This window comes from Pinus tabuliformis, chromosome 3_2, assembly GCF_031772625.1.
Source record: "Pinus tabuliformis cultivar Carrire ecotype Pingquan chromosome 3_2, CPIR1, whole genome shotgun sequence".
NCBI lineage: Eukaryota > Viridiplantae > Streptophyta > Pinopsida > Pinales > Pinaceae > Pinus > Pinus tabuliformis.
Window position 1 is genome coordinate 376358139 of NC_142302.1, and position 17861 is coordinate 376375999.

The 17861-nt window shown below is 40.6% G+C and overlaps 1 protein-coding gene across 4 annotated transcripts in view; it reads right to left on the minus strand.

Moving 5' to 3' along the window:
• The window catches only part of LOC149180987 (uncharacterized), a 335201-nt gene that overhangs the window by 138776 nt on the left and 178564 nt on the right, over nt 1–17861 (minus strand). For all 4 annotated transcript variants that reach the window (XR_016256981.1, XM_089416394.1, XM_089416395.1 and 1 more), the window contains exons 5-7: nt 17197–17323; nt 16969–17117; nt 16802–16843 (exon numbers count right to left, since the gene is read on the minus strand). Coding sequence is in view for 3 of the 4 variants with exons in the window: in XM_089416394.1 (XP_089272520.1) it covers nt 16802–16843; nt 16969–17117; nt 17197–17323 (318 nt within the window). In the remaining variant the exon portion in view is untranslated. The remainder of the gene's footprint in view (nt 1–16801; nt 16844–16968; nt 17118–17196; nt 17324–17861) is intronic.

Here is a 17861-nt window from a genome sequence, read left to right on the forward strand (position 1 = left end):
CTGGTTTGACTGGTATTGACTGCCCTAGTTTAGGGCTGCAGTTGCCTTCAGAAATCTACATATTAACAGAATTTTTGGGGCTGTTCTAGGGTTGTTTCTTTAGGCTGTTCAAGGACAAGTTGACCAGAAATTGATCAAGTATTTTAGAAGTCAATTTCAGCTAGTTTGACCAAGTTTGACTTTGCTGATCTAGGGTTTGCTGTTGCCGATATAAAATTACAGAATTCAGATTTTATACTATTTCTCTCTGCTGAACTATTGAAGATTAAAGAAGATTTGATCAAAGGGTTTCCTCGAATTGGGGTTTGTCCCTGGCTAGCCACCACATCTTGTGTCTCTTGTCTTGGCTTGTTTTTTGTTGATCATTTAATGTTCTATCTGCACTTTACTTAATGTATATGTGATTTCTAATCTGTAGCTAACAAGAAGAAAAATAAGTAAATTGCCCTAAGCATAGAACATACCATAATTTAACATATTGCCTATGAATAACGCATGCAATATTTTCACAATCTTAGTGCAAGTAAGAAATTCACATTAAATTAGGGCACATCCAAGATATACGAAAGACATTCCATACATTAGACATTTAACATAGGAAAAGATAGCATCAAAAGTACTTACAAGACAATAAGAATATATCCATCCATCCACAACATGCCAAAGAAGCTCCAAGACAATAGTGTGAAATTTATCCAAACATCAAAGTTCATTTATTCTCCAAGACTCACCCAAAAGTGCATGTCTGAAATCTTTTCTCAAGAGAGATACTAATCCAAGTGATGATAAGTGATACAATGAGGCTCTCTTGTATTTATATGAGCCTTTAAGGTATTCGAATAGCCTAAATTAACCTAATGATGCCCCTACAATAAAATAATGTACAAAATAGCAATACTTTGGTGATAAGCCCAAAAAATAGCTCCAAAAGATGAATAATAATCCTCTCAAGAGGGCCGAAATGATAGAACAATAGCTAATAGGGTTGTTGAGAGGCCAAATCAAGTCCCTTGTGTGCCATAATGAATAGGAGGACTGCAATAACAATGATGAAAGGGGTGGCCACTTAATCTCCAAGCAAATAACCTGTGGTGCTCCCAAGTCGCTGTGGGTGCACAAAGAATGGCCTCATGGGTCTCCAACTGAATCAAGCATGCATGTGCTTCATCTATAAGGGTTGGAACAATGATGCAAGCCCTCTTTTATCTCCCTAGGTGAGACAAAACCCCTATAGGTCCTAGATCAAGTGCCAAGTGTGTGGTGCAAGTGTGTAGCCGACTGGGCAATGTGGTCCAAGTGCATCGTCATCATCGAATAACTGGGACATGAGCAAGCAACAGGTGGAGTCGAAGGATCCCATGGTGTGCCTATCTGCTCTTTGCTATGGTGGAGGCCCATAGCTCTCAACGCTCACCCCACAAGAGCCATCATGACCATCTGGAGGGCTTGGATCCTGTATAGGGAGCCCAAACCCTAAGATGAAGACCCACCTGCAATCCTGTATAAGATCCAATGCATCTCCTCACCTTCTAGTGCAACAATTCATTAGTACAATTGAGCAAATGAGCTTACAAATCATGGAACCAAGTGAGCACTTCATAGTGGTATGCCCTTCCATAATGGTCTTTAGAATGTAGAGGTGTCTCCATGTTCAACAGGGAGGTTAATCAAGGACCCTATTAGGTGGTTTCAACCTCTGAGGAAGTGACAGATCCATGGTACATCCGTTAGATGGTAGGTGTCATATGAAATAATGATGGAACAGAGTGGGGCAACAGGGAAGGCTCCTAACCACATGCCATGGTACAAGGGTAGCTATAATGAGAAAGGCCCACACTTGGGTGTATAGATGTAGGAAGGAGCAATCATGGTACGAGTTACTCTAGCCTTTGTTTTCCACACTTCTTCATATGCCTTTTGTCTTTTATTGATTTTTCTTTCATTTAATTGCTCGAGGCTCCAAGGAATGAGAGCATGATGTGAATGATATAGCATTGGTTACCCCCTTAAAGTTGGGCAGTTCATTGCCCACCAAGGGTTGGGACAATCATGGGTTCGTTAATGAAGGAGAGAATGTGTGAGTGAAGAAGATGCCAAATGAGGTGAAAGGTCACTTGTATTTATACAAGTCATTGAGGGTGAAGCGCCACATCCATTGGGCTTTCTGAGCCTACATGATGATGTGGCTGACCTTGACAATTTGCACATGTGTGGGCATAAATTCAAAATCACACTTCTACTTGTCCAAATGAGATGATCTTTATATCAATTTTGGTCCTCTCGAAAAGAGGAATTTAATGCAATCATCATCTCCATCAAATGAGTTGTCCTAAGGTGGAATTTGGCCCTAGTTGCCAATTTTAACACTCCCTCTCAACTAGGGAGAATTCCACCTGCCAATCCATCCATCATCATCGTCGACCATCATGCCATCATGTCGTCATGTACCATCTCTGTCATCTCATCTCTGCTCTACTGAACCATGATTTAATAATGAAGAAGAATTGATCGAGAGTGAGTCACAAGACCTTACCACTCTCCACTGACAAAAGTCAGTCCAGAGGTAGAACCTCAATTGATCCCAGATCAAGTTGTTGAACACCACGCATCCTAGGCATAGGGAGTATGGCAGTACACAATGCGTCCATCGATAGTACTATGGTCCCTATCCACGTTTCCCAAATCATTGGCTAGATGAGAGGTACTTCCCATGAGTCTCGGACTACATGGGTAGAACGTATGGTGGGGCATCAGGAGGAGAAGGTGAACCACTCATCCTGCTCATATGCCATAGGAGAAGGTGAACCACTAATCATATGCATATGTCAATCGTAGGGGAAGGTGAACCACTCATCCTACATACATGTGTCCGTAATTGTAGGGGAAGGTGAACCACTCCCCCTTCACACATGTCTACCATAATACGGTATCACAGGGGAAGGTGAACCACTCACTCTATACACAGCACACGAATAGGGGAAGGTGAACCACTCACCTTATGGTCGCTCAGAGCTCCAAGAAGTACCCCAAGCCCTCAAGACCTCCCGGAGGTTAGTGTCCAACTCAAGTCGGACCCTCATAGGAGGGTCTTTCCATGACTCCAAGTCCCTCTCGAAAGGCTAAGAATTTGACCTTCCCTAAGGGCTTTGTGAGGATGTCCACAACCTGCTCATCAGTCCTGATGTGTTGGAGCTTTATTGCTCCCCACTGTATCATATCCTGGATAAAGTGGTACCTGATATCAATGTGCTTGGAGCGGTCGTGGAACACAGGATTCTCTGAAAGGTGAATCCCGCTTTGGTTGTCACAGTAGATCACAATGGTATCCAGCGCATGCTCAAATAGCTCACTAAAGAGCTTCCTCAACCAAAAAGCTTCACAACAGGCCATACTAGCTACAATGTATTCGGCCTCGACAGTGCTTAAAGTAACCGATTTTTGCTTCCTGCTCATCCAAGAAATCGAATCAGACCCCAATGAGAAGCAACATCCAAACATGCTCTTACGATCCACCACACTGCCAGCCCAATCAGCATCAGTATATCCATGTAGCCTCAAATTCCCAGCAACGTATCTCAGTCCATAGTTGATTATGCCACAGACATATCTCAAGAGATTCTTAGCAGCAATCCAATGTATGTGATGAGGCTCGACCATAAATTGACTCAACGTATTCACAACAAAGCATATTTCAGGACAGGAGTTTACCAAGAACATCAGGGGCCCCACAAGTTGTCTATATTTGGAAGGATTTGTCAATTCGGGCCCTGCAACACTTCCACATAGCGTCTTGAAGTTGAGTTCCATCGAAGTAGACACAAACTTGCAATCCACCATCACACATCTCTCGAGCAGCTTCACAATGTATTTTTCTTGAGAAAGGAAATCTCACATGGCTTTTGCTAGACCTCGAGGCCTAGGAAGTAGTGCATCAGACCTAGGTTCTTCATCTCGAACCTGGAATCCAACTCCCTCTTGCGTTGATAAATGAGAGGATCTGCAACTGTCAAAAAGAGATCATCCACATAAAGGACCAAAACGAGAGGCATGTCCTTTTCAACCTTGAAGTATAGGTTAGCATCAACATCGCTCTTTGTAAATCCCAACTTCATAAGATAGCTATCAATCCTCTCATACCAAGCCCTAGGGGCTTGCTTCAACCAATAGAGGGCTTTCTTCAACCTGCACACGTGTGTCCTTCGATCTTGCACTTTGAACCTCTCAGGTTGTTCTACGTAGACTTCCTCCTTAAGTGAGCCATGCAAGAAAGCAGTCTTAACATCCATTTGGTATAGGCTCCATCCTTGAGAGGAAGCAAGAGAAATAATAGATAAGATAGTGGTATATCGGGCAACTGGTGCAAATATCTCGTCATAGTCCACTCCTTGCTTTTGAGAGAAGCCTTAAGCAACAAACCTGGCCTTGTAATTTTTAGCATTTCCATCGGCTCCATGTTTGATTTTGTAAAGCCATTTAGAAGTGACCACAAACTTGTCCTTGGGTCTACGAACCACATCCCAGACATCATTCTTCATGATTTATTTGAACTCCTCATTCATCGCATCCTTCCATACTTGGTGTTTCACGGCTTCTTTGAACGTACATGGCTCAGATTGAACAATAGTACTCAAGCAGCTAAGGGCCCTTGATACCTGTTCGGCTTCTTACTTTCACGAAATGTCCCTCTTGGAGCAATATGCCTTTTAGCATCTTCGAGAGTGTCCTTGAGCCACAAAGGTCTTTTCCTTGAGGTAGAGGAATCACCAGGAGGTGGATCAATGGTATCCATCAGGCCTTCAACATCAGGCATCAGTTCATCTGGAGGAGATTCATCCAGCTTTCCTGCAACATCATGATTGTCCTTCATTGGGATAGGGAGATATCTGGCTTTTCCAAGGGCAAAATATTCATCGAAAGTGACATCATGGCTTATTTCTACTTCTCTTTGACCAGGCACATAGATTCTATATGCCTTCGAATTTTCACTGTAGCCCACAAATGTTCCTTTCTTCCCAGATGCTTCTAACTTGTTTCTTTTCTCTTTAGGCACATGAAAATACACAGGACATCCAAATATTCTAAAATGAGAAACGTCAGGTTTATTACCAATGAAAACTTCTTCGGGTGTCTTGAAATCCAATACTTGATGCGGGCTCCTATTTTGAAAATATACGGTAGTGTTGACAACTTCTCCCCATAAGAACTTTGGTAGACCTTGGTCATGAAGGATGGCATGGGTGGCTTCTATGATTGTTCGACTCTTCCTTTCAGCAACTCCATTTTTCTCAAGAGTATATGGAGTGGTGGTTTCCCTCTTAATGTCAGTCTCTACACAATAGTTATTGAATTCATTTGATTTATATTCGGTTCCATTATCGGTCCTCAAAATTTTTATCTTCTTCCTTGTTTGATTTTCAACCAAGCCTTTGAATTAACGGAACCATTTGAACACTTCGTCCTTCTTCTTCAAGAAATAGATCCACGTTTTACGAGATAAGTCATCGACAAAAATTGCCTAGTATAAGTATTCTCCTAGTGATGTTACGAGCAACATACTAGATAGATCAAAATGGACCAATTGAAGAATGTCGGTAGTTTCACTTTCACTTGAAGGGAATGGTCCCCTTGTAAGTTTTCCAACAGCACAACCCTGACAAACACCTTCATGATTTATGTTGAACTCGGCCATACTTGTGACCATCTTCCTTACCCCGAGTAAGGCTTTGTAATGAAGGTGGGCAAATCTTCGATGCCATAATTCAAATTGACGAGAAGTATCACAAGTCAAAACTCCCAAAGGACTTCCTCCAACTTCATAGAGACCTTCAACCCTAAATCCAAGTGTAAATGCATCTTTCGAGTTTCTTTGCCAAATACGTCCCTTTCCATCAATGAATGCCACCTTGAAGCCTTTATCTTCCATCACAGAAATAGACACCAGGTTCTTCTTCAAATCGAGTACATACCATAGTTTTAAAAACCGGCCTAGCTAACCAGTTACTGGTCTAACTGGTCCTAACAGGTACTAAACCGGTCCTAATCGGTCCTAAACCGGCCGGTTACCTGCCACGCCCACCGAGGACCCACAGTGCGGCTTTTCCAAGGTAGTTTAGCGGTTTTAGAGGGAAATTAAGGGTGCTTTCCCTCCAAAAACACCCTCTCCAAGCCTTTAAGGAACAAAAACGGTTAAATGATCTTGTTTTTGTGCAATACAACCTTCGACTGAGGAGGAACCAAATGATGAACAAAGCACCTGATCTAGATCCCATTGTGTTGGACAATATTGATCAACATCAGAATGGGTAGAGGAGACTGAAGATCCTGTGTTTGAGGCTGATTTTGATATCGACATGGCGTTAGTGGGGTATGAAGCAGATTTTGTGGCAGCATCAAAACCAGGATCAGTAACGGCATCAAGGAAAGACAAAGACCCAATGGAAGGCACTAGTCGTGCAGGTCGACAAACTCGTGCTTCCATTAGGTCCACTTCTATTGTTATTGGTGGCATTGCTACTGAGGTTGCAGATCAGGCTGAGGCATCCTCATACTTGAACCAGATGATGTCTATGCAGCCCCTGATGATGATCCTGTGGCTAGTAGTGGTGATGAACTTGATGATTGATCATGTGTACACTTTAGACTTGTAGTAGGCCAATGGCCTCCTAGCTTGCAGCATTGTTTTTGGACTTTATAGGCCATTTAGAGCCTCAGTGCTTATGTATTTTACTATTTTGTCGATGATATGTATTGCACTCGGTGCCATTTTGATATATTCACCTTTACATGGTATATAAATGAGCAAACTTTGCATATTTTGTCTCTATTGGCTTCAAATCATGGTTTTAAATCTTAAAAATAGTTTTGTTTCATTAAAAATTAATTATTTAATGTCTTTTCTAAAACCGGTTCGTTTAGACCAAACCAGTCCCGGTTAGACTGGTTCCGGTCGGTAAACCAGTTCATTAGGTGGACCGGTCCGGTTTTAAAAACACTAGTACATACAATACTTCTTGTAGGTGAAGGGTTTGACCTTGATTTAAGTGAAGAATGATAGTTCCTATCCCTTTTACGAGGTAGGTGGAATTGTCTCCAAGTATGATCTCCAAATTAGTCTTCTTTTCAATCAAACTTGAGAGGGCCTCCTTGTACCCGGTGAAGTGCCTTGAGGCTCCACTATCAATCAAGCAAAGATCCAAAATATCCAGAGGAGAGGCAGTAGTGAGGACGGAAATAAGATAAGATTCCTTTTGTGTTTCTACAACATTAGTTTCCTCATACCTGGAATTTCTCGTCCTTTTTGGAGGTCAACCATTACCATATCGAGCAGCAGGAGCATTCCTCTTTCCTTTATTGTTGAACCTATTGTTCCTTTGATTGCCATTGCCTTTGAAATTGTTGTGATTGTTGTTGTTGTTGTCATCATCCCGTGAAGTATCCTTCTTGTGAGGACACTCTCTAGCATAGTGGCCAAACCTGTTGCAATTTTAGCACCTTCCTTTTCTTCCTTCTTTAAATCCCCGCTTGAATCCTTGACCTTGTCTCTTTGGACCAGCATTATTCTTCCTCTTTGCATAAGCAGAGAAAGCAGTAGGTCCATTTCCATTTTAAAGCTTGTCTCTCTCCATCATCCTCATCTCTTCTTGCGTGCATCTAGCCAATAATTAATCAAAACTAGGAATCCTGTAATTGTTAAGAATAGTCGTGTTAAACACATCCCATACTCTTGTGAGACCTCCAAGAGCAATGAGAGTGAGCTCTCTATCAACAACAACTTCTCCAATAGATAGAATATCATTCTTGATTTCTGTAATCCTCATGAAGTAGGATTGGATAGACTCCCCATTGTCCATCTTGATATCCTTCAACTTGTTTTTGACAAAGAGGATTTGATTTACATTGTTCACTTTGAACTTCCCAACCAGCTTATCATACATCTCCTTAGATGTTTCTAATTCAGAAATATAAGCAACCAAATGCTTTTGAATAGAGTTTAATGATTCTTTTAGCTTTGACCTCACCTTTCGTGTATTTGTCTTTGCAGCAGCAGGTGCATTTGAAGGACGCTCCACCACTCTTCCCTTTACATAGTCCATAGCATCATTCTCTTCCAAAATCAAATCCAAAGTCATCTTCCAGGCATGATAGTCGGATTTGTCCTTGAGCTTATCCTCGGATTTGAAGTATGATGCAATGGCCATTGAAGCTGACCAATATTCTTGTCCAACAACTCTTTTCTTAGTGATTGCTTTTCTCTCTCTTGCTTGGGCTTTGTCTTCACCTAGCTCTAATACCATGTTAAATTTAGTTAACAAAGTTATGTTCTATGCTTAGCACAACTACTTCAATGTTCCTTAAGCAGCCCAATAGCAATTTACAATTTAGATTTCTAGTAGCAATCACATTAACCATTAATCACATTGACAGTAAAAGTAGATAGAACATAAAACAATATACAAAAGACAAGCCAAAACAAGAGGAGTCAGGACACCAGATTTGGCGGATGCTAGGGAAAAACCCCAAGATGGTGAAAACCCTTTGATCAATTCTTCTTATTACTATATCAAAATGTTCAGCAGAGAGAGAGAGTACAAAAGTCAAATTGACTTACCCAATTCAAAGTCAAAACAAGCCTGTCAATTTCTGCAGTCAACTGCAGTCAAACTTTAGCCCTAACCAGAAAGTCAACGTTGGTCAAAGCAGCAATAGAATGTCCTCAAAACAGCTTGGTCTTCCCTAGTTAAACTTGGCCTAATCAAGAGGTCAAAGTCAACCCAAAACAGTGATGAAGTCAACAATCAAACTGCGGTCCTAAAATCTATGGTTAGCCTGCAATTTGGTCTACAATAAAAGTGCTCAAAAAACCTCGGTTTCTGTGCCAAAAGCTGCGGCCTGCTAAGACATAAATATCCCCAAAAGATCGAAGTCAAATGATGCCCAGAAGGTGTTGGTCAACATTGGTCAAACTGTAGTCAACTCTGTAATTTCGGCCCTGTAATTCAGCTTCTGAAATTTGTCCTTCTTGATCCACATGTGTGAGAGAGAAGAATGCCCAATGTAGTACAAACCAATGAGAGGAGGAGAGAGAATGTGTGACTGAAGAAGATGCCAAATGAGGTGAAAGATCACTTGTATTTATACGAGTCGTTGAGGGTGAAGTGCCACATCCATTAGGCTTTCTGAGCCTACATGATGATGTGGTCGACCTTGACAATTTGCATATGTGTGGGCATAAATTCAAAATCACACTTCTGCTTGTCCAAATGAGATGATCTTTATATCAGTTTTGGTCCCCTCGAAAAGAGGAATTTAATGCAATCATCATATCCATCAAATGAGTTGCCCTAAGGTGGAAAGTGGCCCTAAATGCAAATTTTAACAAGGTGACATTAGTAGGCCACCAAACAACGCCTTGTATGGAACCAAGGGTTCTCCCTAGTTATGTGGGGCACAATGGTCACGGAAGAGAAGCACAGTGGTGGCTTCGCCACTTGTACATATGGGGATTCACCTCTCATGTCTCTCAAGGAGGATTTGGAGGTGAGGCCCACGCATCAGAGGGAGTGGTGATGTGACAGAGGAGGTGGTGATACTGATAGGGTGCGGGTCGTCACATACTGTCTCAACTTTAGATCATGGCATCCAATGGCGGGTAGGAGCATACAGTGTTGAGCAGTGTGTTGTAGGTGAGCACAAAGGTGCATGGCAGTGTGCCACAGCGAATGGATTTACAACATGGAGTGGGGATAGCAACTCACACCACATTGGGTTTGTTAGTGGAGTGACAGATGCATTGGTTCATATGGGACACTCGAATGTACGGGGTGATAAAGCAACAGACAGGATAATCAAGTGGTGTACAGGGACAGGTCGCAGCGTATAGTGGCACGCCAAGGAGTACAAGCCTTACGAGGACATTTGGTGGAATGCAGTGGCATATGATGCAGCTCGGCGGGCTCTTGGAGCGTTGCTTTCAAGGAAGCTTATGGACCGAGACATTAGGTGTACCATTAGGTGCAGCTCCCCCATGATTGATGAGGACGTTGTTGAGCATCTAGGAACACCATGTTTAGCAAAAACAGGTCTTCGATTGGGTTATCAGCAGGTCTGAGGCGGGCAGAGGGATGTTCGTAGGATTACTCTTTAGCATTCCGACATTCAGTATTAATTAAGTCAGGGCGAGAATAATCTAGAAACTCACACGGGTCGATCCAGTGATGATCCTTGCCATTAATTAAGTTTTAATCTTGGTCTTTGGTGCTCTAACAGAGGATCATAAGAGGAGTTCGATGTGGTGATGGAGAAGACACTTTAGCAGTTCGATTTCTAAGGGGATCGATCTCCTGAGTAGCAGCGGTCAGTTGTCGAAGAGAGAGCTAGAGATCAAAGTAGTGAGAGAGGGATAGAGACAGTGAAGTCGGAGGAAGATTTCCAGATCCGATGAGTGCATTGCAAAGAAAGGCTAAGATTTCTCCAGGAAGCTATGCAGAGGCAGCACAGAAGCTTCAGGGAGCAATTCATTTTTGCTAGGGTGAAGTTGGTTTTCAGTTCCAAAGGCCGAAAGTATGTCCAGAGTGCCGGAGGGTCAGTTTCCTAGTCAGTAGAAGGCAAGACGGCTTGATCTTCAGTTGTTCCGGGCTAAGTGTGTAGAAGACTGCGCAAATCAAGGAGAACGGTTTGATTTTCAGTAAGCAGTCAAGAGTCAAGATTGCTTGGAGTGAGGGTAAATTCCCTCAAGATATTTTTGCCAGTGTTTTCTCTGCAGGATTGTCAATATTCAACATCCAGATTTTAATCAGATTATTTCACTGTTACATAATAATAAAACCCTCAGTTGCTGCATCGGTTTTCCCAAGTTGGGTTTTTCCGAGGACTTTTGTCCAAAAATAATTTTGTTATATTTTGTATGTGTGTGCTAGCATTTCTTAGTTTCCAGTGCATTACTTTTCCACAACATTTTATTTGTGAAGGTACAGTGTATTTATTTCTATATTTTTCATATTAGATAAATTGTTAATTAATCAAGAATTAGGAGAGATAATATCAGTTGTTGTAATAGGATTCCAACTAAGGAATTTTCACATGGTATCAGAGCGCAATTGATCAACCAGAGTGCTCAGAGGCGAAAAGAGAAGGAATTTCACTGCTCATTGTGGGTAGCAAGCCGAAATTCCTAAGGGCAGCGCAATCATTCTGCCAGGAGGCCGAGTTACTTGTGGAGGTTCGATTTTTCTAGGTGAGGGGCAAAAAAATTCAATCCTACCAGATCAATTGATTCCAGGGCAGAGGGAGCAGCTCAGATTTTTCATTGGGCAAATCTCTAGTTGGACGCCACTTTGCAACAAATCGCTAGTGTAGAGCCAGGGTTGGGCTGGAAGAGAGAAGAGCACACACACAAGGTAAATTTTCCTTAGGGAACTTCTAGTCTCAAGAAGTTTGATTTTTTCCTCACAGATCGGTAGTAGTTGTGAGCAGATCTTCTCACTCCAGAAGGTAGTGTGAATAGCAGAACAACAATCGAGCAGAAGGAAAGAGGAAGTTTTTGATAGTTTGTTGAGATGGCCACTGTTGGGCTTCGTGATCAAGACAGGTTGCATGGAGCTTCCAACTACCTCATCTGGACGGCAAGAATGTCATTTCTTCTAAATGAATATGGCCTAAAAGGTTATATTGATACAATGGTGGTAGTTCCAACGGATGCAGATCAGCTAAAAGAGTACAAAAAGGAGATGACCAGGGCGAAGCAGATGTTCTTAGACGAAGTCTGGGAGTTGTTGTAGGTCCCGAGTTAAGAGGGAGCCTGAAAAGAAGTTTCTTACTTGGAAGAAACTTGGAAATTCCTAATCCAAGAGGAAGCTTAGGTGAATGAGTACATTCCTTATTGGAATATGGCCTCCCTGTTTGAAAGGGAGAGATAGACATGACATTTTGGTCTTCACCTAAGAAGAAAGAATGGAGGATTGGGTAATCATTTGGCATCTGATACTCTTTGGGGATGAGATAGGGCATCCAATGGAAGAGTAGTCATGGAGGACCGATATTATTTGAGCGTTGGGGAATCGAATATAAGAATAGTCCTCATGGAAAATATCCTAAGAGAACCTAGGTGGGGTATGTTCCAAGAAAGACAATGATGAGGGTGTCTACAAATCATTGGTCTCGCCAGCATTGAGCTTGGATCTTGTGGAGATAAGGAGTTGTTAGTCAAGGCCTTGGTACGTAACAATGCCAGTTGATATGATATTATACAAATGAGTTACCAATCCGAATTCTTCTTATGATAAATTCTTCAGATTGAGAAAGTCCAAGTACCATTATGAATACCTCTCTAGTTAAGAGGGAGTGTTGAAAAGTGTAACTAGGTTTGGTCTTCATAATGACAGGTAATAATGATTTTATGTAATGTGATGTAAAGAAGAAAAATAAATTTATTATATTGACTTGCTTCATGGATTTCATGAGCAAGGAATTTTGTTTTTGAGTCAAGACTCCCATTGAGAGTCTTTAGGAATTATTTGTTATCTAGTGATAAAATGATAGAGTCCTTGTCATGTAATGAAGTTATGTTACACTTCATAAAATATCAATATTGTCTATGTAAAGTATCCTCCAAGAACTTGTCACTCATCCTCTTCAAGTCGGCCTACAATGATGGTAGAACATGCTAGAAGAAATCCGCCTAACCTCCATCTATCATGTTGGCCTAAAGGACATATTATGAGGTGTATATACAGCCACACAGCCTCTATTCAAAGCAAGAAAACTTGACAAGCTTTCAATCAAGAAGAAATACGAAGAAAGTGTGAAGAAGGAAGTGCGAAGAAGAAGGTTGCAAAGAAGTGAGAAAGAGGATTCTTCTGGGCAAGCGAAGAAATAGATTCTTCTGGGCAAGCAAAGAAAGAGGTTCTTCTAGGAAAGCGAAGAAGGAAGTTTCTTCTGGCGCAGCAAAGAGAAGTTTTCATCTGGGGAAGCAAAGAAGAGGTTTCTTCTGGGCAAGCAAAGGAGAGTTTTTTCTTCTGGGGCAGCAAAGGAAGGATTCTTCTGGGTGACCGAGATAGAAGTCTAGAGACCGAGTTTTTCTAGAAGAGACCAATGAAGACCTAGATACGAAGATTCTCTAGAGGAAGTCGAGAAGGAGCAGTGTGAAGGATAGACACCAAGTTTCTCTAGAAGGAGCCGAGGAGAGCAGTTCCAAATCAAGAAGGAAGTCGAAGGGAAGAGGCAGAGCATCAAGGATAGTGACAAGGTTCTTGGGAGGATACTAGAGTCAATGGTCTATGTCATGACCTTGGTACTCGTCACTTGAAGATCTAGAAGAAGAATTTTGATCGGGTTTTCCTCTCAAGAGGTGAGAGGTTTTGGCCTTGGCTGAGAAGCCTACATACTGTGTCACTTGTCTTTAATTATTGGTAATTGTCTTGATGAAAAATAACACAATAATAACATAACAAATAAAAGATCATAAGATAAGAAGTAAAAGTATATCACAAGCAATTATCAAGCAGAGAAATATTTTAACTATACATGCCCTAGATTTCTCAACAATACTACTATAGCAGCACCTTCCTGCAGCCTTGTAAACAGAGAAAAACCCTCCACAAAATAGCACAGAAAAACTATCAATACTTACCTCTGGACCTGTGGTCTGATCTAGCAAGTGAGTTGCTGCCCTAAACAGTCTTGAATCAGCGCTCCAAGCCTCCTTGCTGGTTGCTTCCATTAAATGTTGAAGGAGGACCTTGCAATCATGGTTTGCATTTTCAAATTTGATTTGTGGCCCTTATGAGCTATTGAGCCCAGCACTGACATATTCCCAAACTTGACTTCTAACAGTCCCTTGCTTGATAGAAACTTGATTACTTTCCTTGTGATTGCATTCCTTCTCTTGCTTGGGCTTGTCCTTACCTAGCTTTGATACCAACTTAAATTTTGGTTAACATGCTCTTTTATCAGGATAGTTACTTCAACATTTCATATAGCCCATTTATTAATTTATTTTATTGACAATCACATAAATCGTCACCATATTGACAGTAACTAAAGAAAAAACACAAACGATAAATGAAGAAGGTAAGACAAGACAAGAGAACACGAGGATATGGCACAGGCCAGGGAAAAACCCCAAGATGGGGAAAACCCTTGATCAATTCTTCTTATTATAATTCAAGATCAAAATTTGACTTGCCAATTTTGAAGATCAATATCACTGCTTCTTAGATAAATAGATGGCTGGAAATCTAGAGTAGACAAATAGTAACCTCTAGGGTTCATGACATATTTCTGTAGAGGCTTCTGCTTTCCGATTATTTGGTTAGGGCTTGATGATAAGATGCTACAGCCCATTTCCACAGCACTTGGATTCCTTCTTCGGCCACAGGCTCCCTTCAAGCTAGACTATGCTCATTCCTCTACTATCCAGCGCTATTTCCAGCCCTCCAATATTCCTTACGGCCTCCAAGCAGAAGGAAGATACGGCTTGCGGCCCTCCTAGAAGTGCTCCTGAACAATGTGGCCTGCTTCTAGGAGAAAGACTCCACCTCAAACAGTGCCAAACCATCATCAAAACAACCCTCAACAGGCGCGGCTCCTCTCTGCTCAAACTAAGACCTGTGATAAAGATAAAAGTGCCCAAAACAATTCACAAATGTGCCCATACCAATCTCGGCCTCTAGCCTGTGGAACTCGGCCCTTCAAGATGACTAAAATGAAGCAAACCTTTCCGTCATCTCCTTCGTTGGAGATCTTCTTCTTTTGCAGCTACTTCAAAGAGGAGAAGAATGATATATCGATGTGCCTTGAATAGACTATTTATATCCTTGATGGGTAGACCGACTTGGTCACTTTAGGAGGGAAATTCAAATTTTCAATTTTCAATTTTTCCCACCTTGATAAGGTCATGCCTTATCAAATTTCTTTTGAATGAATAAATATTTTTCCTTATCCAAATTTAGTGATCTTTAGGTTGATATTTGTCCTCTCAAAAAGAGGAATTTAATGCAATCATCACCTCCATCAAATGAGCTATCCAAAGTGGAATTTTGACCCTAGTTGCTAATTTTAACAATTTTGGTTGGTCATCTTTCTTGGGATAGTCAAAATTTTAACTTTGACTTTGTCATCATTGTACAAAATTGGATTTTCTCTCTCTACTAAACATTTGATATTAATCAATAAGAAGGATTGGTTGGGTTTCCCCCCTTGTGGGGTTTTTTCCTAACATTAACCGAAATCTTTGTGTTCATTGTCTTGGCTTGTCTTCTTGTGCAACTTATTGTTGATATTATATCTATAGTTACCATCAAACGTGAATGCTAATTGATTGCTATTTGGAATCTGAGGTGAAATTATTTTGGGCTAATAAATTATTGAACTAATTGTTGCAAGCATAGAACATACTATCAAAATTAACATAGACGCAGTTGTGACAAGAGGGGAGCAAGTTCCTTCGCAGATCGAGCTATCCAGTTGCAAGGATTCAACAAGGAAGTGAGTTCAAGCTAGAGAAGGAGAGCATCAATGATTGAGGGAGCAGTAGCAAAGAGTTCTAGAGGATTTTCCAGTTTCAAAGAGCCAGCAAAAGGGAGGCCAAAATATTCTGCAGAGAAATTCGTCCAGGTGGTGCGAGTTAGCCAGTCCGGTTGAGCGAATTGCCGAGAAGGGTTTGGATCAATTGTCAGAGGCTGGAAAGCAATTTCAGAAGGCAGAGCGAATTTTCTCAGTGGCAGGAGGAGGCTAGATGGCCCAGTTTGGAGCACTTCCAGAGGTCAGCTCCAGAGGTCATACAAGCTGCCAGGCTAGTCGTGCGAGCAGCCAGTTAGGCAACGGGAGCAGGCCAAGAGGGAGGCTGAGTTTGTTTACAGAGGAAGAAATGTTCTCCTAAATACTTTTGGCGAAATTATTTACTAGAGGATTGCCAATTAGACATCTATATTGTCATGATATTTTATTGTTGCATAATAATAATAAACCCTCATCCACTGCACCGGTTTTCCCTTCGGCGTTTAGTCCAAAAATATTGTTGTCGATTTTATGTGTGTGCATTTATTTCTCAGTTCCTGATTTTAATTTCCGCAACATATTTTTTGGTGAAGATTGCAATTGTGAATTATTCGTAAATTGCCATAAAAAATTAAACTGCTAACAGGAGACTAATATCCAGTGATTGCAATCAAGGAATTTTCACATACCTACACAAGCAATATGCAAAATCCAACCTAACAAAAGAGTAAATGTATATTTTAGAGTCCAGCATTCTGTTTCTAGTAAACCTATGCCAAAATCCTTAGTCAATCTGAATAGACTTGCGCTGAACTTACTATGTGGGTTGTTTCAGTAGGTTACAAAAATCTGATAATACTTTTGTAAAAGTGTGTGTAACTAAATTAGAAACTGGCTTATCTTTGAAATCTGGTTATGATGAATTAAAGTTGAAACTGCTAAATTAAAAACATATTTTGAAAATAGAGATGATTCTTAAGTGTGATAACAAATTGTAGATTCACTTTATTGATACAAAATTCATGGCCAGAAATTGTATAGGTCACTACAATCAATCAATAGCGGCTCTACATATCCAAAAACTAGCAACTTTACAGAAATATAATTTAGTAATAATGTTATATACTACATATTTAAAACTACTTGTTGAAAAAACTTAAGAACAATCACATTCAAAAGGAACAAATAATTGTATCAATATGACTTGTTATCAGATGAACAGTACTATCAATATTCTCTGTTCAGCATACTTCATATTAGTGAATTATATCAAAACAACTATGACAAAAGGATAGCAAAGTCCAACCTTTTTCATTGAAGATAGAAACTTTGCATTCACCATGCCAACCTGCACATGCAAAGCTCTAAAATAAGGTCACTGGATATCAATAACTCCCTTTGAAGTGCAGTTTCTTTTATTTCAGACTACAGCTACAGGAAATTAAGAAAAACGATGGTAGAGTTGAACTTTACAGTCTCTGAAGTCAATGTGGCACAAGTAACTACTATGTCCGCTTGCTTTGCAAATTCATAAAGGCACTCATTTCCACCTTTCTCATCAATCAGGTCATCCTTGATGTTTACATTGTCTATGCTTTGCATTGGATAATTATCAACAGCATCTGCATACAGCTGTGGTGTTACTATGGCATACAACACAATAGATACGATATATCCAAGGTTCATCTTTCCATCTCATACCTTGTTTGCTCAAATCCAAAGCTGATTTTGAGTGCCAACATCGTCTAGTAGCAAGAATTTTAACACCGAAAGGTCTCAAACGAATTGCAAGGTCCTTCCCAATATTTCCATATCCAACAATAAAAACCTGTACATACAACAATTAAGTCATATATGCATATTACTGTGCAGCAAAATGAGATTTTTTAATTCAGAGTCAGACATCTATACTCGGGGAAATGACACAAACCAACACTAAACTAGTCTCAACTTGTCATTTTTGTTGCTTGTTGACCATGTCCATGTCAACAGTTCCAAGAAGCAGAGTATAAAGCAGTGGATAAAATTTTTGTCATTGTCATCATTGTAATCCCAAATTCTGCTATTTATTGGAAAAATGATTCTAATATGACTATCAAGCCATGTAACAACACCTAGGTAAGTCTATGATTCTTCTCAAAGGGTTTCACTCTAAAGAGTTTTGTAACCTCCCCAAATTATTTGTGTTTGTAAACAGGAATAATTGGCAGAGTTTTTCTCCCAGATATACCCCAAATCTAGGGTGGAACTCATTGACAAAGTCTTAGGTGAGTCCTAGTGTTATTGAGTCAATGCATTTTATCATACTAAATCACGTTGCTTGTGTTGCAGAATTTGGTTGAGTCTTAAGAGATCTGTGCCTGCAT